The sequence below is a fragment of the Podarcis gaigeae genome (genome assembly GCF_964106915.1).
Source record: "Podarcis gaigeae genome assembly, chromosome: 11".
NCBI lineage: Eukaryota > Metazoa > Chordata > Lepidosauria > Squamata > Lacertidae > Podarcis > Podarcis gaigeae.
In genome coordinates, this window is record NC_139687.1 from 18,110,200 (window position 1) to 18,129,659 (window position 19,460).

A 19,460-nucleotide genomic window follows, 5' to 3' on the forward strand; every position below is an offset into this window, starting at 1 on the left:
CTCCAACCTGACCTGGAGATACTGAGGATTTGAGTTGGGACCTTTGGCTTGTTGCTCTGCCACTAAGCTCCAGCCCCATCTCCTGTCCACAGAGAAACATGTTCAGGAGTGGGTGGGGAGAGAATGAAATAGGATGCTGAACTGCCCTCTCAGCTAAGTTAATCAGTATATTCTCACAGACTCACATAGATTGTAAATGCTGCAAATAATGGCTGAAAAATTCTTCTCTGCATAAAAAAAGAAAAAAAGCTAAACCAGTGTGTGCATGTGTGTGTAGGGAAAAGAAACTGACAAGAGCTCAGACTAGCTTCAGGGATGCTCCAAGTTACTCTGCTGTCAGACACTCCCTAAGGAAAAGTCAAAAGAAATGGTCTGTGTCTGACCACATCTTGCGTGAATTCCATGTAGAGAAAATAATGAATGTTAATAGATACTTTTTAAAAACACTGAAATCTAAACATTAATGTGTTTGTATTCCACACTTAATACAAAATAACAACTAGCTATTTTTCAAGAACTCAACTCATACTTCTCTAGACAAGTCCATGTTATTCAACAGAAGCTCAAAACAACAAGCTTGTGAGCTTTTAGCTACAGAGTTTTGAACGTTTCTTGGATGAAATCACCAACATTAACACCTTTACGGTAATCGATAAGTGTCAACAGACATCTAGAGAGCTATGCTGCAGGCTCTGATATCACAGAAGTGATCAATTAAAAGAGTCAGTTAAAAAAATGATGTAAAGATCAGAGTTGTCAATGGTAAAATAATCTCATCCAGTAGTAGTGTCAAAATCAGAATAAAATATGCCATTTGTTTCATAACACTCCTGAATTCTCTCAGACAACTAAACACTCACTTTCCTGAACAATTTCCCAATGTCCTAATTTTCAAACTATTAAATTATTGATTTTATCTTCTCATTAGTTCAGAAAGTTATAAGCACCTGCTCCATGCAGCACAGATCAGAAGATGAAAAAAATGACAATGATGTATGTCTGTTACACTAATAAGAGGAACTCAAATATTAAAACTCAGTTATTAAAGGGTATGTAAAGGTAAAGGTAAAGGTACCCCTGCCCGTACGGGCCAGTCTTGACAGACTCTGGGGTTGTGCGCCCATCTCACTCAAGAGGCCAGGGGCCAGCGCTGTCCGGAGACACTTCCGGGTCACGTGGCCAGCGTGACATCGCTGCTCTGGCGAGCCAGAGCCGCACACGGAAACGCCGTTTACCTTCCCGCTGGTAAGCGGTCCCTATTTATCTACTTGCACCCGGAGGTGCTTTCGAACTGCTAGGTTGGCAGGCGCTGGGACCGAGCAACGGGAGCGCACCCCGCAGCGGGGATTCGAACCGCCGACCTTTCGATCGGCAAGTCCTAGGCGCTGAGGCTTTAACCCACAGCGCCACCTGCGTCCCTAAAGGGTATGTACTTTAGCCCAAAATGTTTGGTATTTGTTCGCTCAGTAAATAATACTATTGGTGCAACCCTATACTTCTCTACTTAGAACTCCATTGTGTTCAGTGGGACCTAAACTCAGGAAAGTGTTATAGGATTTAAAGGTATTTATTAAGCATCAACGTACACAACTTCAGTATATTTTTTTTTTAATGTATGAAGTATAGCGTTAGGTTCACTGCTGGGGAAGTCTAAGAAACCTCACACATTCATACCTGCATTTTAACTGAAGATGACAAAATGATTTGTAAGAAAAGAAACACTGCGCTTTAAAAATGGGGATGATGATTAAGCAAATTTTGAAATTTCCTTTGAAGATTTGTCAATGCAAGCTTTTAGCAAAAACCACACAAGACAGCCTCGTTTCCTCTGTAGTCCTTCTGACTGGGTATCACCAGCACGAGGTCGTCTACAGAAAGAACCACGAAATGACACTGCTACAGTGCATTCTTTGCTCCCACAAGCAAACCATCAGAATCTATTAAAATTACCTTAAACTGATAGCACCAGAGACATGACAAATCACAGGCCAAGAGTCAGATACCAAGGAATGTGTATCAGGGCTTTGGGGCCAGGCCCATTTGCAAGCAAATGATATTGTGTAGAGCTGGCATGCTCAGTGCATGACAAACTGATGCAATTTCAGCACTGTCGGAGAAGCTGGGCGAGATTTCTCTGATGCTGGCCATGCTTAGCTTAGAGAATTGTGCAGAGTTCCCAGATTTGAATCACTAGGGGCCTGAAAGGGCGTCACTTGACAAGTCACAAATAATTACACTGCACTCTTTCCATTGTACTCTATTATTTTGCCCCTCTTATCTCTAGACTTTGAACACTTGTGAACAAGCAAGGTCGCCTCTTATTTTGACCACAACACAGCAAAACATTGTTCTTTTCTGATATGATAAATAAAACAAGGACCAAGGGACTAACCATTTTATCAAATCTATTTTCTACTTTTATAAGCAAAAACAACTTTCCTGTTGAGCTCGTTAGAAGAGTTGGGTTAGAAATACCAACAGAAGCAGGTTCATGAGCTCTTCTCTTAAGAGGGTTATGTAGTTATCTAGTTAACTGAGAAGAAGAGTGATTTTAGAAACAGGGCATTAAGTTCGTAGACCCTGACAGATAAAGTTATTTGTGGATTTTAGAAGAGCCCTCTCTCCTTTCAAATGAGAGAGTTTTGACAATTTAGTCTACAACTAGCAGAAAGGAAGAAAAAAGGTTGAAGCCTCTTCTTCTTGCTAGTTTCTCTCAAGAAATAAGGAATACGTCCACTGGGCATTGTGAAACTTACATTTCTCATAATTCATAGAGAAAGTGTGTCATGAACATGTAATCCTATTATATACTATTGGCTCATTTCAAAAGGAAAAGAAAGAAAATGAACAAAGAGCCTGTTAACAGGAAGATGAATCTGTGGTTTTGAATCAATGCCTTTATTGTTTCATCTCTTGTCTTCCCTCCAGTCTATACAAGGAAAAATAAAAATAAACAATTGTAGTAAAAAAACCCCAGCTCAGTTTGCATACACTACACTGAAATTAGTAACATAGCAAGTGCTAAAGTAAAATTTAGATTATTGTTCCAGCTCCAACTGATAGGAAAGGCTTAAACAAGCGTGATGAGAATCTCATTGCTCCTGTATTCTCTCACAAAATCAGCCCGCCTAAACTGCTCTTTTTCTCCGTTATCCTACAGTGTACACACACACACACACACACACACACACAGCAATGTGGGTGGGTGTGGGTGTATAAAGGTAAAGGGACCCCTGACCATTAGGTCCAGTCGTGGCCTACTCTGGGGTTGCGGCGCTCATCTCGCTTTATTGGCCGAGGGAGCTGGCATACAGCTTCTGGGTCATGTGACCATCATTACTAAGCCGCTTCTGGAGAACCAGAGCAGTGCACGGAAACGCCATTTACCTTCCCGCATGCACTTTGACATGCTTTTGAACTGCTACGTGGGCAGGAGCAGGGACCGAGCAACGGGAGCTCACCTCGTCACACGGATTCGAACTGCAAACTTCTGATCGGCAAGTCCTAGGCTCTGTGGTTTAACCCACAGCACCACCTGCGCCCCAGGTGGGTGTATAGGAATATATATATTCCTACATTGTTGGATTTTTGTATCTACCACTGTAGGAACAGTATCCACTCAAATAACAGAACTTTCTTTCCCTTCCTTTCTACTCCCCACATACTCCCAAAATCTGCTTCAAAGGGTCTCCCAACCCTCTGGAGCAGATTTTAAGAGTGCACAAGTGGCTGCATAGAAGAGGAGGGGGAAATCCTGCTGCATAAGTGCAAGTCTTCTGTGGAGCTTGAACGGCAGAGTTGGATACAACCCATTGTATATGGATATGAAATCAGCCTCTCATTTCATGGGAAATCTTATATAAAATATTTCCTCACTCTATCACATTCTGTTTCCTGGTAATTGTTTTTGAAGCATTGCTTATTTTGGATCCACATAATGTATTCTGACTTATCCTTCATGTGCCATATTTATTTAAAAGTTGTTGGCTCCGCAGGAAGAGGATTATTTTTGTACTCTTTTAAACCAAAATCAATATTGTTAAAGACTGGTGTATATTATTAAATCCAAGTCTTTACTCAAAACAAATAAAGGAAAATGTTATCAACTAATATGTAAGCCTACACACATTGATAAAAAACTAATGCATATAACTCTCTTTAATGATTGGTGCACATATACCATTATGGGATGCTTTAGTTTCATTTTCTGTATGAATGGAACTGATTTAAGTATTAGATCAATAAGTATCTGCAGTGGTACCTTGGGTTACAAACTTAATTCATTCTGGAGGTCCGTTCTTAACCCAAAACCGTTCTTAACCTGAGGCACACTTTCGCTAATGGGGCCTCCCACTGCCACCGGTGTGCGATTTCTGTTCTCATCCGGGGGCAAAGTTCTCAACCCAAGGTACTACTTCCGGGTTAGCGGAGTTTGTAACCTGACGTGTTTGTAACTTTATTTGAATGAACCTAGAACAAACAATGTGTTCTTTCCATTGTGTCATTTTGAACAGAAGTGTTTTAGATTACAAAATGAATCAGGACTAGTGGTCTGTGCTGAGTGAAAACAACTTTGCATAGCCATATCGCAAGCAGCAGCTACCATAGAAAACCACTTCCAAAATGGATGAGTTCCTAAGCCATTTGTCATGTGACATGGAGATCCATGCTTATAAAGAACCAAAGGAGTTGCTGTCTGGACCCTGACCCACATTTGCAAGGCACACACACACATTTTCATCTGGATAAAATGCAGGTTTGGAACCTGTGTTAACTACAGAAGTGCAACAGTTGGCCACATATTTCAAACAAAATGTAATTTAAAATTTTGCTGTGTACTGTATACACAGAAATGTGATCACACTTTTCCCGGTAGGAGGCAGTAATAGGGACTTTCCTTGGGGTTGCTTTGCCATTAAACCCTGAGAAGCAGTAATTAGTTAGTTAGTTATGAGCTGTTGCTTGGAGTGTTGGCTGGTGCTTGGTGGTCACGGGCAGCTAGAAGAAGAAGACAGTAAAGGAAGAGGACCAGGAAGCAGGAAGGAAGGAGACTTGAAAAGAAGCCAAAGTAGTTTGGTGGCCAAGTACTTGATGGGGTAGTCAAACCACTCGGCTTACAGAAAAACCTGCCTACTGCCTAGCAGTAGGGAAAGGCAGTTTGGAATATGGAATATCCCACTTACCCGAGTTATTGATAAATTGAGTGTGCTAACTTCTTTAAGTGACATCAATTGTTGACAGTGGTACAGGTTAGGGAAAACCAATGGAGTAGAAGTTGGGTTTTGTTAATAAAATAAGTAATGAAATATCCCCCTGCCCTTTGGGTTTTGTCTGCAAGCATACAATGTCATAGCTACTTCCTATTTTAATTGTGTAACTACCCTAAGAATATTTATATTAAAGGACAGTGCAGACATTTACAAATAACCTATACAGAGTAGTACAGCATTTTACAAGGAAGAAGAATTGTTTTTCAGTCAGCACTCTGGCCATTCAAACCTAAAGTTACTCACCTGTAATTAATGCTGTATGAGTAAGTTTAGTTATGAGTCCTCTGGAAACGGCAACAAAGTATGTTACAATTTCTATCCATACATTTTTTTCGGGGAGGGGAGGAGAAAGAGAACACACACACACACACACACACACACACACACACTCTTAAAGCAGGGTTAATTGCCTCACAAAGATATGTGAAATGTGTCTTAAGAGTGGAGATAGAATAATTCTGCAAACCATTCTGTGTGCATTGCACAGAGTGGAACATAAATAAATGAACGACTGTCCTTTGAGGTATGCTTATATGATACAGAGTGCAGACACAAAGATGGTGCCACAGCTAAGAATGCCATATGTAAGATGCTTGAGCACTGTGCAAAGCTGTAGTGTTACACATCTGGTGCTAGACATTGTTAAAAGCAAATTCAATTGATCTTAGCGCATTCTATTATGTGTGCTATTCTAGATCATATGAACTGTCATCTCAGTACTGCAGTTCATAGGATCGGGCCATGAGAGAAGGCAAGTCAGCTGAAATGAATCTGATTACTTTTTATAAAAGCAATTTTCCCAATCAATACATACTCGCTGCTACCCTATCGATTGTTTCACCACACAATCAAGATTCTTAATTTGTGTTTATGTAAGGGATTATGAGGTGATGTTGGATTCCATTATTCTCGTGTATGAAGACACTGCAGTGTATGATTTGCTTCGGTTTAAAAAACTAAACTTATTTCAAACAAAAATGAAATGCATTTCATTAAATTTTTATGTTAGAATTTTCATGGCACATTAAGGGACGAGCTTCCAAGATTCAAGTATCATGCCATTTTGTACTACAACATTTCATCATTCCCACCTACCCCAGTTCAAGGCATGATAGACACGTCTGCTTATATGGCACTAACAATAAGTGAAACAGGACTTTAACAAGAATATTTAGTGTGGTCTAACTGAAGGAGAGGAAACCAAGATATACATGCAACAGCTGCATATTTCAATATATTATCTATCTCAACTCTACTTTGGGAATGCGTAACTTTTTAAAAACATCCTTATAGCATGTGAATTCATTGTAGAATTCCAGCCTAATACTGGACTTAGTACACAATCACACATCTACATCCTCAATATGTTTTAATAGAACTGTATTAAAGTTCCATTATCAACATGCTGCAGAAATTCTTTAAAAGTTATAGCTTTCACAGAACTATCAGAAGTTGCCCTGTTGATGTGAAACATTCTGATCCCCTATCACTGACAGGAAACAGCATAGACAGCAAAGAGGAGCCAACACTGTTGACTTGAGAGGGCCAAGTGAGTATTTTTTAAAAGAAAAGGGGTGTCTGTTAAGGCACATGAACAAAATTTCATCACGTAGTTGTTTAAAGTGGACCAAGCGGTTGAAAAGGGCAGAAGTCCACATTATACCAAGGATCTAGGTCTTGGAACCGAAATATTACCAAAGGTTGATGCCCAGCAGGACAGGGATCGAAAAAAGTCTGGCTACAAAAGCCAGGAGTAGGATAACGTATCACTAAAGTATCCATTACTGACGTGTTTAAAAAATGAAGCAGGGGTTATTAGCAGTCTTTTTAATGACTGAAACTTTCTAAGACTTCAAGGGCAAGTTTCCACTCAAGAAAGCGAGACGTGACCGGTATTCCAATTTGTAAAGAATTACCTTCTCCTTGGGGATGCGGGTGGCGCTGTGGGTTAAACTACAGAGCCTAGGACTTGCCAATCAGAAGGTCGGCGGTTCGAATCCCCGCGATGGGGTGAGCTCCCGTTGCTCGGTCCCAGCTTCTGCCAACTTAGCAGTTTGAAAGCATGTCAAAGTGCAAGCAGATAAATAGGTACCACTCCAGCGGTAAGGTAAACAGCGTTTCTGTGTGCTGCTCTGGTTCACCAGAAGCGGCTTAGTCCTGCTGGCCACATGACCTGGAAGCTGTACGCCAGCTCCCTTGGCCAATAAAGCGAGATGAGTGCTGCAACCCCAGAGTCGGTCACGACTGGACCTAATGGTCAGGGGTCCCTTTACCTTTACCTTCTCCTTAAGGGACCCTGGTGGCGCTGTGGTCTAAATCACAGAGCCTAGGGCTCGCCGAGCAGAAGGTCGGTGGTTCAAATCCCCGCGTCGGGGTGAGCTCCCGTTGCTCGGTCCCTGCTCCTGCCAACCTAGCAGTTCGAAAGCATGTCAAAGTGCAAGTAGATAAATAGGTACCGCTCCGGCAGGAAGGTAAGTGGCATTTCTATGCGCTGCTCTGGTTCGCCAGAAGTGGCTTAGTCATGCTGGCCACATGACCCGAAAGCTTTCTGCGGACAAACGCCTGCTCCCTCAGCCTATAGAGCAAGATGAGCATGCAACCCCAGAGTCCTCCGCGAGTGGACCTAATGGTCAGAGTTACCTTTACCTTTTACCTTCTCTACTGTTCAACTTCCCATCCAGGTGTCAGATTATTTTAAACCATAGTCCTACATACTGCTGAATTGAATTGACAGAGCAGCATTAAAGGACTTGGACTGAGAGCCTTAGAAATGGAGGAAGGACACAAATCATGTTTTCAGGGCTAAACTGCTTTCTACTTTAGGACATTGCATACTGTTGCTGCACAGGAAAACCAAGCATAAGGGCAAGGTAAAGCCCAGAAGCAAAACTGACGTAGCTCTGCACTTGTACTGTATTTAAAGTCATTTTCTGGTAAAGCTGGGGAGAACTAGATAGCCTGACGACATCTGCTTATCACGGAATCAACAGATTTGGAATATTAGCATCAGGAAGTTACAGCGTTTCCTCCTGACTTGCAATAGGAGACTCATTTCACTGCTATGGTGCACAATCCACAGCTAGAGCAGATTTAAAAGGAAGTGGGAAACTATATAAACTAATATAAAGAATAAATCTTCAATGATTTTATAGGCAAGAGAGAGATTAATAACTTAAAAACGAAAATATCTGACATCATATCCCAGCTCCATAATTCAACTACCTCAAAAAGCAATTAAGGGATAGCATTAAAAAAGTTAATTAAAAACACTGCAAGCATGTCAGTCAAGTGTGCCCTTTGCACCTCGGTCCACTTAAACACATGTCACCTTGACCTGTAACACACCAATGCAACATTTTTGGTCAATATAAATCAAGTACACACTAATTTATTCGGCCAGTGTCCAAGTATCTGAATCAACATTAGAAATCTAACTAGTACTTGCTATTCTGTTATTGACAAAGGAGGCATATTTAAATGATAACAAGTGCTCATGGGTGTCATTTTGAAGTTAAATTGTTCCCCAAGGATATCTTTACAAAACGTCTACATTTAAAGGTCATTCACTGCCAAATTATGAACAACTGTTGCATTTTTAAGTAGAGGTTCAATAGTTTGGAGACCCACTCATCAATTTAAAGTGGCAATAAAAAGTTTAACCGTTGACTGGTATTAACTGAGGAAAACAAATATCACCAACATCTTGTCAAGCACAGTGTCAATTTGACTTGCTTAAAAGGAAAAACGTACAAGGCGATCCCACTGTCAAATGGTAAGCTATGGAAGTCATGTTGCTGGCTCCCGACATAGCCAACGAGAGAAGGTCAAAATTGGTGCTGTATAACTGGGCACCAAGGAGGAGAGGTCCAGCTTAGGAACATGGGAAGCTGCCATTGGTCCATTTAACTAAGTACTACAATGACAGGCTGAAGCTCTTCCAGAATTCCAGCAGCAGTCTTTTCTGGTCCTACATGGAGATACTGGAAATTGGACCTAGCACTATTTGCATACAAGTCTGTCAACTGAGCTACAGCCCTAAATTTTACCTTCTCCCCAACATGCCAGTTTTGCATTTGGAGGGATTTTTTCTTTCCTTATGGAGAAACATTCACTCATGTGAGTCCCCACTGAAGAGCAGGTCTAACCCAATGGTTTTTAATATTTAATCCACTACTTCCCACCAAGTATACAACGTTAGCATCAAATGTCTGCTGAGCACAAGACCCTTGTGGCCGATATGAAGTTTGGTATTAGAAGACAGCTCTCAATGACCGGCACTATTCAGGCAGCCATTTCTTGCCAAGCAGATGAGTGGATAGCTCAGCTGGTTAGAATGTGGTGCTTATAATGCCGAAGTTTGCAGGTTCAATCCCCATGGGACAGCTGCATATTCCTGCATTGCAGGCAGTTAGACTTGATCAGTGTTTGCCAAATTTGGGTCTCCAGCTGGTTTTGGACTACAACTCCCATCATCCCTAGCTGGCAGGAACAGTGGTCAGGGATGATGGGAACTGTAGTCCAAACACAGCTGGAAACCCAACTTTGAGAAACACTGGACTAGATCATCCTCAAGGTCCCTTCCAACTCTACAGTTCTATGATTCTATGACTGTGCTGAAGGCACGTTTGACTAAATATAATGAGAGGAATGGCAGAAGCAGATTCTGCGCATGTACCTTTTACTGAGGTGAGTATTTAGCATTTAAACCACATTGTCATGTGCCACTTTATGTATATGGGGGATAGAGAGGTGTCTGGGATTTTATCCTCAGGGAAGGGGATGAGTAGTAGATCAAAACTTTCTTCTGCTGAATTTCAGATGGCATTTCAAGAGCAGTGAAGGAGCTGTCAAAAAAACCCCTAATGCTTACTTTTGCCTCCCCCAAAGCTCTGGATTGCCCCCCCCCCCGATTTGTAGATAGCAGCTCTACGCCCTCTGGGGAAGAACCACTGGTTTACACCCAGTGTCAGATCACAAATTATATGAAGCAACATGGAATACAGAAGCACAAGAAACTCTTGCTTCCTGCTACAATGTGTGAAATGGGACTTGAGCATGACACTTGTAATAAGGTCAACGGTCATTGGAAACTCAAGGAACTGACTATGAAAAATGCTTATCCTGGCTTTACAAGTGTCAGATGTGGTTTTGGTTTCTCTGCTATATCTTAGGCAGCACTTTTGGGAAATATGCTAGCTCTTCCTTAAGACAGTTTCTTTCTTGCTCACTGCAGTAGCCAATATCATTTTAGAATATTATTCCAGCTAAACCAATAAACAAATTATATCAGGCTTATATTCTTGAGATAAAATAGCAGGTGGTGAGACAGTCAAAACAGCTTTAAAAAAAAATTAGCATGCAATTGCTGCCCCACCCCAGCAGCTTCACCTACAATTGACAAGGATCTCTGTGCAACTTAGTTGATGCGACCCTTCTTTGAAAACTCTGAACGTGAAAGCAGTTGGGAGAGCTCTGACACTTTTTGCAAGCTGAGAACTTGGTATTCAGAAGCTGTTGTATCGAAGCGAGTTCTTATCTTGCCTTACTTAAAAGAACTTAAACATGAGTTGAAAACCCATCCCAAGTCACAGAGATGTATTATTTCCAAGCATGGAGCCACTGCCTATCCAGGCCAATAAGCATTTTAGTTTAGCATACCTGGGCAGAAGCCCTCAACTTCACATAAGCCCTCTGTGTATGCTCAAGGGGACATTATCGTTTCTCAGGGGCCAAATGTTTGGCAAAGAAAAAGTGCCAACGCAACCAAGCCTAGTAAACAATCTCAGGTACTTTGCTTCTGACCTGGCTGATGCCAATTTTACCAGTCTACAAGAAGGCTGATCGCCAAAGAATTGATGCTTTTGAATTATGGTGCTGGAGGAAACTCTCGAGAGTCCCATGGACTGCAAGAAGATCAAGCCTATCCATTCTGAAGGAAATCAGCCCTGAGTGCTCACTGGAAGGACAGATCGTGAAGCTGAGACTCCAGTACTTTGGCCACCTCATGAGAAGACTCCCTGGAAAAGACCCTGATGTTGGGAAAGATGGAGGGCACAAGGAGAAGGGGACGACAGAGGACGAGATGGTTGGACAGTGTTCTCGAAGCTACCAGCATGAGTTTGACCAAACTGCAGGAGGCAGTGGAAGACAGGAGTGCCTGGCGTGTTCTGGTCCATGGGGTCACGAAGAGTTGGACACGACTAAATGACTAAACAACAACAACAGAAATGGTCCGTCCATTGAATGTCCAGTTCCCTGTGAGCAAACTCCATTAAATCAGGTTTTCCCAAATTTGGGTCTCCAGTTGTTGTTTTGGACTACAGCTCCCATCACCCCCCAGCTAGCAGGACCAGTGGTCAGGGATGATGGGAATTGTAGTTCCAAAACAGCCAGAGACTCAAGTTTGGGAAACCCCGCATGAAACGCTAGCCAAGGCACCTGACTTGTTTTTCTCTCTTACCAAACGGCATAGGGGGAACCTCGCACCGAAGAGCTCTCGCCTTACTATTGCGGGGCTTTGTACAGCCCTGTAGCGCAGGACGCAAAACTGAGGGAATTTGGCTGGTGCTTAGAGGTGCGCCTCACAGCTTTTCCCGCACCACCCCCCTAGGGCGAATGGAACGCGCCATGAAAGCCTCACCGCGGCCGGAGCTGTACCAACCCGCTCCTTAAAGGGGGGGGAGGACGGAGGGTAAAGAAAGAGGAGGGAGAGTTTAACCTCGCCTTTTCCTGCCCACCACTCACCGTATAGCCCCTCTCCAACTCGCTCTCCTCATAGCGGAACGACGGGATGAAAACCTCCATGGTGCGGTCGCTGGTGCGCAAGAGCGCAGGCTACGGTTATGGAAGCGCCTCCGGGACGGGGACGAGGGCGGGGAAATGGGAAAAGGGGCGGGGAGAGCGCGCGGCCGCGGGAAAGGGGCGGGGCGGGGGGAGCAGGAGACCCTCCACGGCCCCGAGCAGCGCAAAGCCTGGCGGAAGGCGCCGTCGGCCAGCGCCAATCATGTGACTGGCAGGGACAGCCTTTTCCTATTTCTATGGGAACCGCCGATGCTCCCCACGTGATTCCTGGTGCAAGATGGCCCGGGAAAGGGGAGGGGGCCACGGGGAGAAAGAGGCAGCGGGCGCATCAGGAGGGTGATGTACAATGATGATTTCTACACGCGAGGGGAGTTTGCCTTCAACAAAGTGTAGGATCGTGGGAAGGAAAATAATGAATAGAGTTGGGGCATAACACAACTGATCCCACTGTGCATGGTTCACTTTGAGGTTGTTGCTGTCTTATTATCATGGAGGAGCCAAATGATGTTCACAGATTTATCTGGGCAGCCAATTTTCAGGAGCACAGTCCACAGGCATTACGATTCACAGTGTCGAAGGCCTTAGGTCAATAAACACCATATGCAGAGATTTATTATTCGACATCAACTTTGTTTGACTGGTCATGTTGTGCCTTCCAAAGCAACTACAGTGGTACCTCTGGATATGAACGGGATTCGTTCCAGAACCCCGTTCGCATCTAGAAGCAAACGTAACTAGCGACTGCACGTCTGCGTGTGTCGCTTTTTGCCGCTTCTGGGAAACACTAGTCTGTGAGCTCTCCAATTGGAGAATAGCCTTTACCAAAGGTGTCATGGGCTTTGAAGACGCTCAAACTCAGGACGAAAGGGAGAAACGTGCTAAGAGGAAGGCACGCTTGGCAAACCCTCACCATGATCAACTCCCAGCTGGAAACCAATGTCCCCACTGTGGAAGGATGGGTGGATCCAGAAGTGGCCTCCACAGCCACTTACGGACTCACTGTTAAGACCGTGTTTATGGAAGACAATTTTACTTGGCTACGAGTGATCACCAAAGAAAATACAATGATATACAATGAATTGCAAAAAAATGTTTAAAATAACCTTTTCTAAAACAAACAAACCCAGAAGCTTTCCTTTTGGGAATTATAGGGACAAAGCTATCCAAACTGCATAGAAATTTATTCATGTATGCAACTACAGTGGCAAGAAGGTTACTTGTCCAAAAATGGAAAGAAGTCGTCCCAGCAAAAGAAGAATGGATACAAAAACTTATGGACTATGCAGAAATGGCAAAACGTAGCAGAAAAATAAGAAATCAAAATAAACTTTTTTTAAAAGAATGGAAATGGTTTATTGAATAATTACAAGTAAACTGTAAACAGATTGGCAGGATTATTGTAATAACCTGCAGTTTGATAAGAGTATATATTTAAAGTAGATGAATAAATGAGTAGATTAAGTTAATTTGGAATATGCAGGAAATATAAAAAATAAATCTAAGGAACCGCAGAATGAGGGGGAAGGATGCCAAATTTTGAAATGTTAAAATAATTGTAAAATTATTGAAATGTATAAAACTGAAAATGGTAAGAAACCAGAAGCTTTTCTTTTAGGAATTGCAGGTGCCCAAAGTCCAAGTGTATGCAACCACTGCTGTGCGGATGCTATTGTAGCCCAGATATGCAAAAAAGGCACATTCCCTACCAGAGAAGAACAGCAGATTAAACCGATGGACTACGCAGAGATGGCAAAACAAACTGATGTTTGTTTGCTTGATGAATGTTTGTAAATTTAATTATAATTTTTTTAAAAGGAGGATGTCCTCCCCTCTAGCGTTCTGGCACTGGTGGTGGCCAGGAAGAACACCTTGAGGGAAAATGGTAAATTAGCAGGATTGCAGTTAGTGCCACCTCAGAGCTCAAAAGCACTTAGCCCACAAGGCAAACCTAAGAAAAGGGGGAGATGCACAAAGATCTGGGATAGCTCAGTCAGCAGAGCACGAGACTCTGTCAGAAATGGTACCTTTATTTTTCTTCCACAGTGGTAAGCTTTCTTCAATGACAGTATTTACTTGTGGCCATAAGAATGGTTACCTGCATACCCTCCAACATTTCTCCAATGAAAATAGGAAGGTCCCATTCTATTATTATTATTATTCCCCATCCATCTGATTGGGTTGCCTCAGCCACTCTGGGCGGCTTTCAACTCTCTCTCTCTCTCTCTCTCTTAGTTAAACATTAAAAAACTTCCCTAGACTTGGCTGCCTTAAAGGTTGGTTACTTATCTCCTTGGCTCAAGGGTCTCGTGATTCCATACTCTACGATGAGAAGAGGGGTGCCCTACCATACCCTCCAATGTTTCTCTGATGAAAATAGGGACACCCTAAGGAAAAACAGGATATTATGGGATCAAATCAGAAACCAGGATAATTTCTGTAAATCCAGGACTGCCCCTGGAAAACAGGGACACTTGGAGGGGCTGTACTTGACCAAAAAAAACCGAACAAAACCTGACAACTAAATTTAAGGTTGGTTTTTTTAAAAAAATCTTTTTAAAAGTTATCCTCTCATTTCTCCATCTTCTTCTATGCCACTTATATAAAGGACATTATTGCACCTTGTCAGAACACCCAGGTGTCCATCAATATATTATGTATTTGCAAGCTGCATATTCATGTAGCCATTGACAGAGACAAGGTAGCCTTTGTATTCCATTTCCCATTTCAGCTTCACCATCACTGGCTTCCCTGTCATCCCATTTAAGAAGGGCTTTGGGTTAAGAGGCAGACATAGCAACCCTGGGTTGAAGCCCCATGTTGGGGAAAAGATTGCTTTACTGCAGGGTTCTGGACGAGATGACCTTTGTGGTCCTTTCGAACCCTTGCGATTCTATGAAGCCTGTCTTCAGACCAACCAGAAAGCACTTTTAGTAATTTTAGTGACCTTACCAATAAAGAGTACTGTGCTAGTGGCATTTAGTGGCTAGGGTTCATTCTTGTATAAGCCTGAAGTTACAAGTGGAACAAGCCTTCTTTATTCGTGTCACCTATAGATGTCCCACAAGTAGTGGTTTTGAATTGTCCTCAACTCTTCTTCAGGGTGAATTTTAAGCAAAATGAAAAAGGGGGCAGCTAAAGGAGAGAAGCGGGGAGTCAGGGGAAGCTGGGAAGATAGTAAAGCCGAGCAGTTTGCAGATAAGATACAAGGTAGGTGGTGGCAGCAGCATGCCAAGTGGAATGCTAGATGTAAACACGTTTTAATTTGCACTCCTCCTTAAGACTTTCAAACTGCTTGGCTTTTTGCAATGTGTCCTGCTTTCGTCTCTTTCCCCTTTCCACTTGGGTTTACATCCACCATGAAGGGCAATTCTAGGTAACATACCTTTTAAACTGCAAACTAAAAATAATTGCCTTACTGTGGATTCCACCCACCCTCATAGGTCAACATTTCCACCTATAGCTATGATGTGTGGGCTCACAACTTGTGGATTAATTTCTCCACCATTCATCTTCCTCATTCTACTGTACTTGGATGTGTATGGGGAAAGTCTCATTAATGGACAGACAGAGGTGCTGAAATTGACTACCACCTGATAGTACAAGTTGCTCTTGTTCATAATCACGTAACTGTGATGCTGTTAAAAAGGTGTGCGTGTGTTCCTGTTACTTTTTCCCAGCTTGGACTCCAAGGAACCATAGTAGACAGTGCTTTGTTCTTGGAAACCAGATGCACGTCTTGCTATATGCCCTCAGTATACTGAAGGACAGGAATGAACAGAGCTTACTATTTTGTATCCTGCAGTAGCAAAAGAAAGCCATAAAAACCCCACAAAGGCCTTCCAGAAAGCAAACATTTACAGTACAATGGAAAATCAGAAGTGGAGGGCAAAATCACAGGGGAAATTATAGTAGTAAGTACTGAGCAGTACTGGGTGCGTGGAGGTTTGGAAGTTGCTGCTCTTCAAAAAGGTTCAGCTCAAAACTAAATTAGTTCAGGAATCTGCTTCAGATGTTGCATTGCACATTCAGTGTCCAAAATCAAGTAGATGGGTATCAAATACATATATGCATATTATAGACATAGCTTCATGAGGGAGGTATGCAGGGTAGGGTAGGGAAGATTTAAAATTATCCCATTTTTAAACAAGCAGTTTAAAAGAGCTGCAGAAATTTAGCATTAACCACCCCCCTCGATATAATGCTATGAATACTTTTGGTATTTTAATAAAATAATTGTAAATAGGATTGTTATAATTTCAGTTCCTGGTTTTGTTAATAAACTAAGCCCAATTGTATGTATTTTCCCCCCTGGTGTTGTTAGGATATAGACAATTATGATCTCTGCAGACTGGAAAGAACATACAAGGGGTTGTATGCAAAGCTGACCATACAATTAAATTAATGGGCATTACTTAAAGTTAGGTGCATGGATTCCAGTGGATCTTCTCCAACAAGAACTCAGTTGGATAAAACCCAGCATTTTTTCCCCCAAACAGGAAACAACATTTCCTGCTGAGTAAAGAAATCTTAACATCCTCAAATGTTACTTTATCAGCAATTTGCTAGTGTAACTATGCTCTTAGGTTCTTTTGCAAGCCCACAATTCCTCCAGAACTGAAACTCTGTTATTAGATGTTGGTTTGCAGGTTCTATTTTAGAGTGAAACATTTGTTACATTTAAGTCAAAGTCTGTAGATTTATTACTGTCATACCTCGGGATAAATATGCTTCAGGATAAGTATTTTCGGGTTGTGCTCCGCGGCGACCCGGAAGTAACGGAGCGTGTTACTTCTGGGTTTCGCCGCTCGCGCATGTGCAGATGGTCAAAATGACGTCACGCGCATGTGTGGAAGCGGCGAAAGAAAAGCTTCTACTCAAGTGTAGTTGTTTAAGAAATCCATTTTTTAAAGAAGCTAGACCATGTAAAAAAGTGTTCCTTGTTAGGAAAACTAACCCAAATTCTTCTTAGCCTAAATCTGCATAGCTGCTACAATTACTGAGTGCCAAACACACTTAAACGAGCTAGGAAATGAAGAACAAAGTTAAGGATTAATGTTTCACAAGGTACATCCCTTTTATTACTGAAATCACAAAATCTTGATTATGTACAGGAATGTGTTATGTGAACATTAATAAATGCAATTTGTTTCATAAAGATCAGGTAGACAGAACATAGAGTAAAGAACAAAAATAACTTTCTGGCCTTGCATCGCACATTTTAGTGCAAGTATTAAGACACAATAGTGTTCAATTCAGCAAGTATTGCAGAATGTCATGCCACAGTCCACTTCAAAGAGGGTCAGGACATGCAGCTGTTAATAAAATGCTGTAGTATATAAAAAGCCACATGTTAAATTCAAAATATATAGTGGTTTATTTGGATAATTTTAAAGTGATTTTCACTATGGAATTTAGCTCAGTTGGGACAAACATCCAAAGAGTCTTCATATTTTGAAAGAGTCTTCTTCTTCTTAGGCAATGGCTTTGGCTTCAGGTAGGAATGCCTCCCAGTATTTTATCAGCTTGGGAAAAGAGGAGAAAGGAGTAAACATTTCAATTACTTACAAAATCACCACCAGTTGCTTTTCTGTATCTCAAATGGCAAGAAAGTCCTTCAATATTATAGTATCACTTTCGGAAGCTTAGACTCTTTTCTTTTCATGCAACTATTATGTAAATAAAAGTCTCAACTAGGCTGCTCCCTTCTTCCCCTAAAGAAAAATGAGTTCTTAAGGGTTATGGTACAAACAAATCTGAAACCAAGTTTGCTTGTAAAATGTACACACCAGCTTTCATTTTAAGGGATACCCAATTTATGCATTACTCATATGACCCCAAGCCAACTTTTTAATCCAACTGTGCTGTGCTCCACTGACATTAGGAAATATATATTTTTTAAATGTCTTTCTCTCTAAAATAGAAATGCTATGACCAGCTTTATTGTTCAGAGTTGCAGAATATTTGCATTATGTAAACTTATTAAAGAAACAAAAGTGCAATGTGATATTTGCCTCTACAAATAAGTTACACAGAACACACTGAATTTCTCTGCCAGCTCCCTGCTGAATTAGTAATGTTTAATCAACCAAGTAAGAAAGACTAGAAGAGACAGACTTAAAGAGAAGCTCCTGAGCAGCAGTGTGTGTGTGTGTGTGTGTGTGTGTGAAGTTCTTTTAATTTATTCATCCAGAGTTAGGAATGAAAACCCCACCAAATGAATTACAAACACTGATATCAAGTTTACCTGTTGTTGTGTTTGCACTAATGATTCCAAATACTTGATTATAACAGTTTTGAAGTCTCTCACGCGTTCTTTCTGTTAGCACACAAAACATAATTACATATAGAACAAGTTAGCCAACATTTTTGCTCCGTCGTGATTTTCTGAACTTTTACATTGTTTATTGATAATGTATACGTGCCTCAAATCTTCCTACTTCTTTGCGTATTGTCTTGGAGATTTGTTCAAAATCCCTTTCTCCTTGTAGAACTTTTGTTTCCCACTGAAAGAGAACAGGCACAAACAAAGCTTAAATACGAAGCATTCAAAAACTCCCTGCTTGATAACATTGGCCCAGCCTTTTACAGCAGGGGTGGCTAACTTTCTTTTGCCCAAGGGTCAAATGCCATCAATGGGTGTGGCTAATATATGCATTATACACACACAGCAGACATGCAGGCACACAGCAGTCTCTCTCTCTCACACACACTCACAATATTTCCACCTCTCCTGGATGCATTTGGAAATCCTGCGTTTTCCTTTGTGCTCAAGTTCCACTGTGTTCTGTGCAAAGCAAGAGGGAGCATTTCTCCCCACCACCACTCCAATGTTGGGGTGGGTGAAAATGCAGTCTTTTACTCAAAAAACCGGCAAGAGGGCTCTATTATGGCCCTGTGGTTCTTAGCACTAAGATCAGGATAAAGGATCAGAGGCTCTCTAAGGAGATGGTAGAACCAACCAAGAGATTAACAACAATAACAACAACAACAACAACAACAACAACAACAACAACAACATCTCTTAAGGACTGGCAAGCCACTTCCTGTGGTTTGGCAGGTCAGATGCAGGCTGTGTGTTAGCCACCCAGCCTTTCAGCAGGGGTCAGCAAACTTTTTTAGCAGGGGGCTGTCCCTCAGACCTTGTGGGGGGCCGGACTATATTTTTTTGGGAAAAAATGAACGAATTCCTATGCCCCACAAATAACCCAGAGATGCATTTTAAATAAAAGGACACATTCTACTCATGTAAAAACACGCTGATTCCTGGATCGTCCGCGGGCCGGATTTAGAAGGCGATTGGGCCGGATCCGGGCCCCGGGCCTTAGTTTGCCTACCCATGCTTTACAGGGTTATTTAAGAATTACTGATATTACACATGAAGCACTTTTG

The 19,460-nt window shown here is 41.9% G+C and overlaps 2 protein-coding genes and 1 pseudogene across 6 annotated transcripts in view; all 3 read right to left on the reverse strand.

The window, feature by feature from the left end:
• SNX24 (sorting nexin 24) overlaps nucleotides 1-12,243 on the reverse strand; it is a 70,660-nt gene extending 58,417 nt beyond the window's left edge. The window contains exon 1 of one of the 3 annotated variants that reach the window (XM_083702480.1): nucleotides 12,015-12,243. In XM_083702480.1, coding sequence (XP_083558606.1) covers nucleotides 12,015-12,074 — 60 coding nt within the window. In that variant the 5' untranslated portion in view covers nucleotides 12,075-12,243. The remainder of the gene's footprint in view (nucleotides 1-12,014) is intronic. The other 2 variants (XM_083702478.1, XM_083702479.1) reach the window with 2 other exon arrangements.
• A 2,072-nt stretch (nucleotides 12,244-14,315) lies between these two features.
• Nucleotides 14,316-15,688, reverse strand: LOC310827624 (small nuclear ribonucleoprotein F pseudogene; annotated as a pseudogene). Its single transcript has 2 exons — nucleotides 15,662-15,688; nucleotides 14,316-14,961 (listed from the first exon to the last, which is right to left on the reverse strand). The product of its transcript is annotated as a small nuclear ribonucleoprotein F pseudogene (transcript).
• A 1,432-nt stretch (nucleotides 15,689-17,120) lies between these two features.
• The window catches only part of SNX2 (sorting nexin 2), a 29,597-nt gene continuing 27,257 nt past the window's right edge, over nucleotides 17,121-19,460 (reverse strand). The window contains exons 13-15 of one of the 2 annotated variants that reach the window (XM_083702390.1): nucleotides 18,494-18,574; nucleotides 18,316-18,387; nucleotides 17,121-17,593 (exon numbers count right to left, since the gene is read on the reverse strand). In XM_083702390.1, coding sequence (XP_083558516.1) covers nucleotides 17,543-17,593; nucleotides 18,316-18,387; nucleotides 18,494-18,574 — 204 coding nt within the window. In that variant the 3' untranslated portion in view covers nucleotides 17,121-17,542. Of the gene's footprint in view, nucleotides 17,594-18,234; nucleotides 18,388-18,493; nucleotides 18,575-19,460 lie in introns of those variants that run through there. The other variant, XM_083702389.1, reaches the window with a different exon arrangement.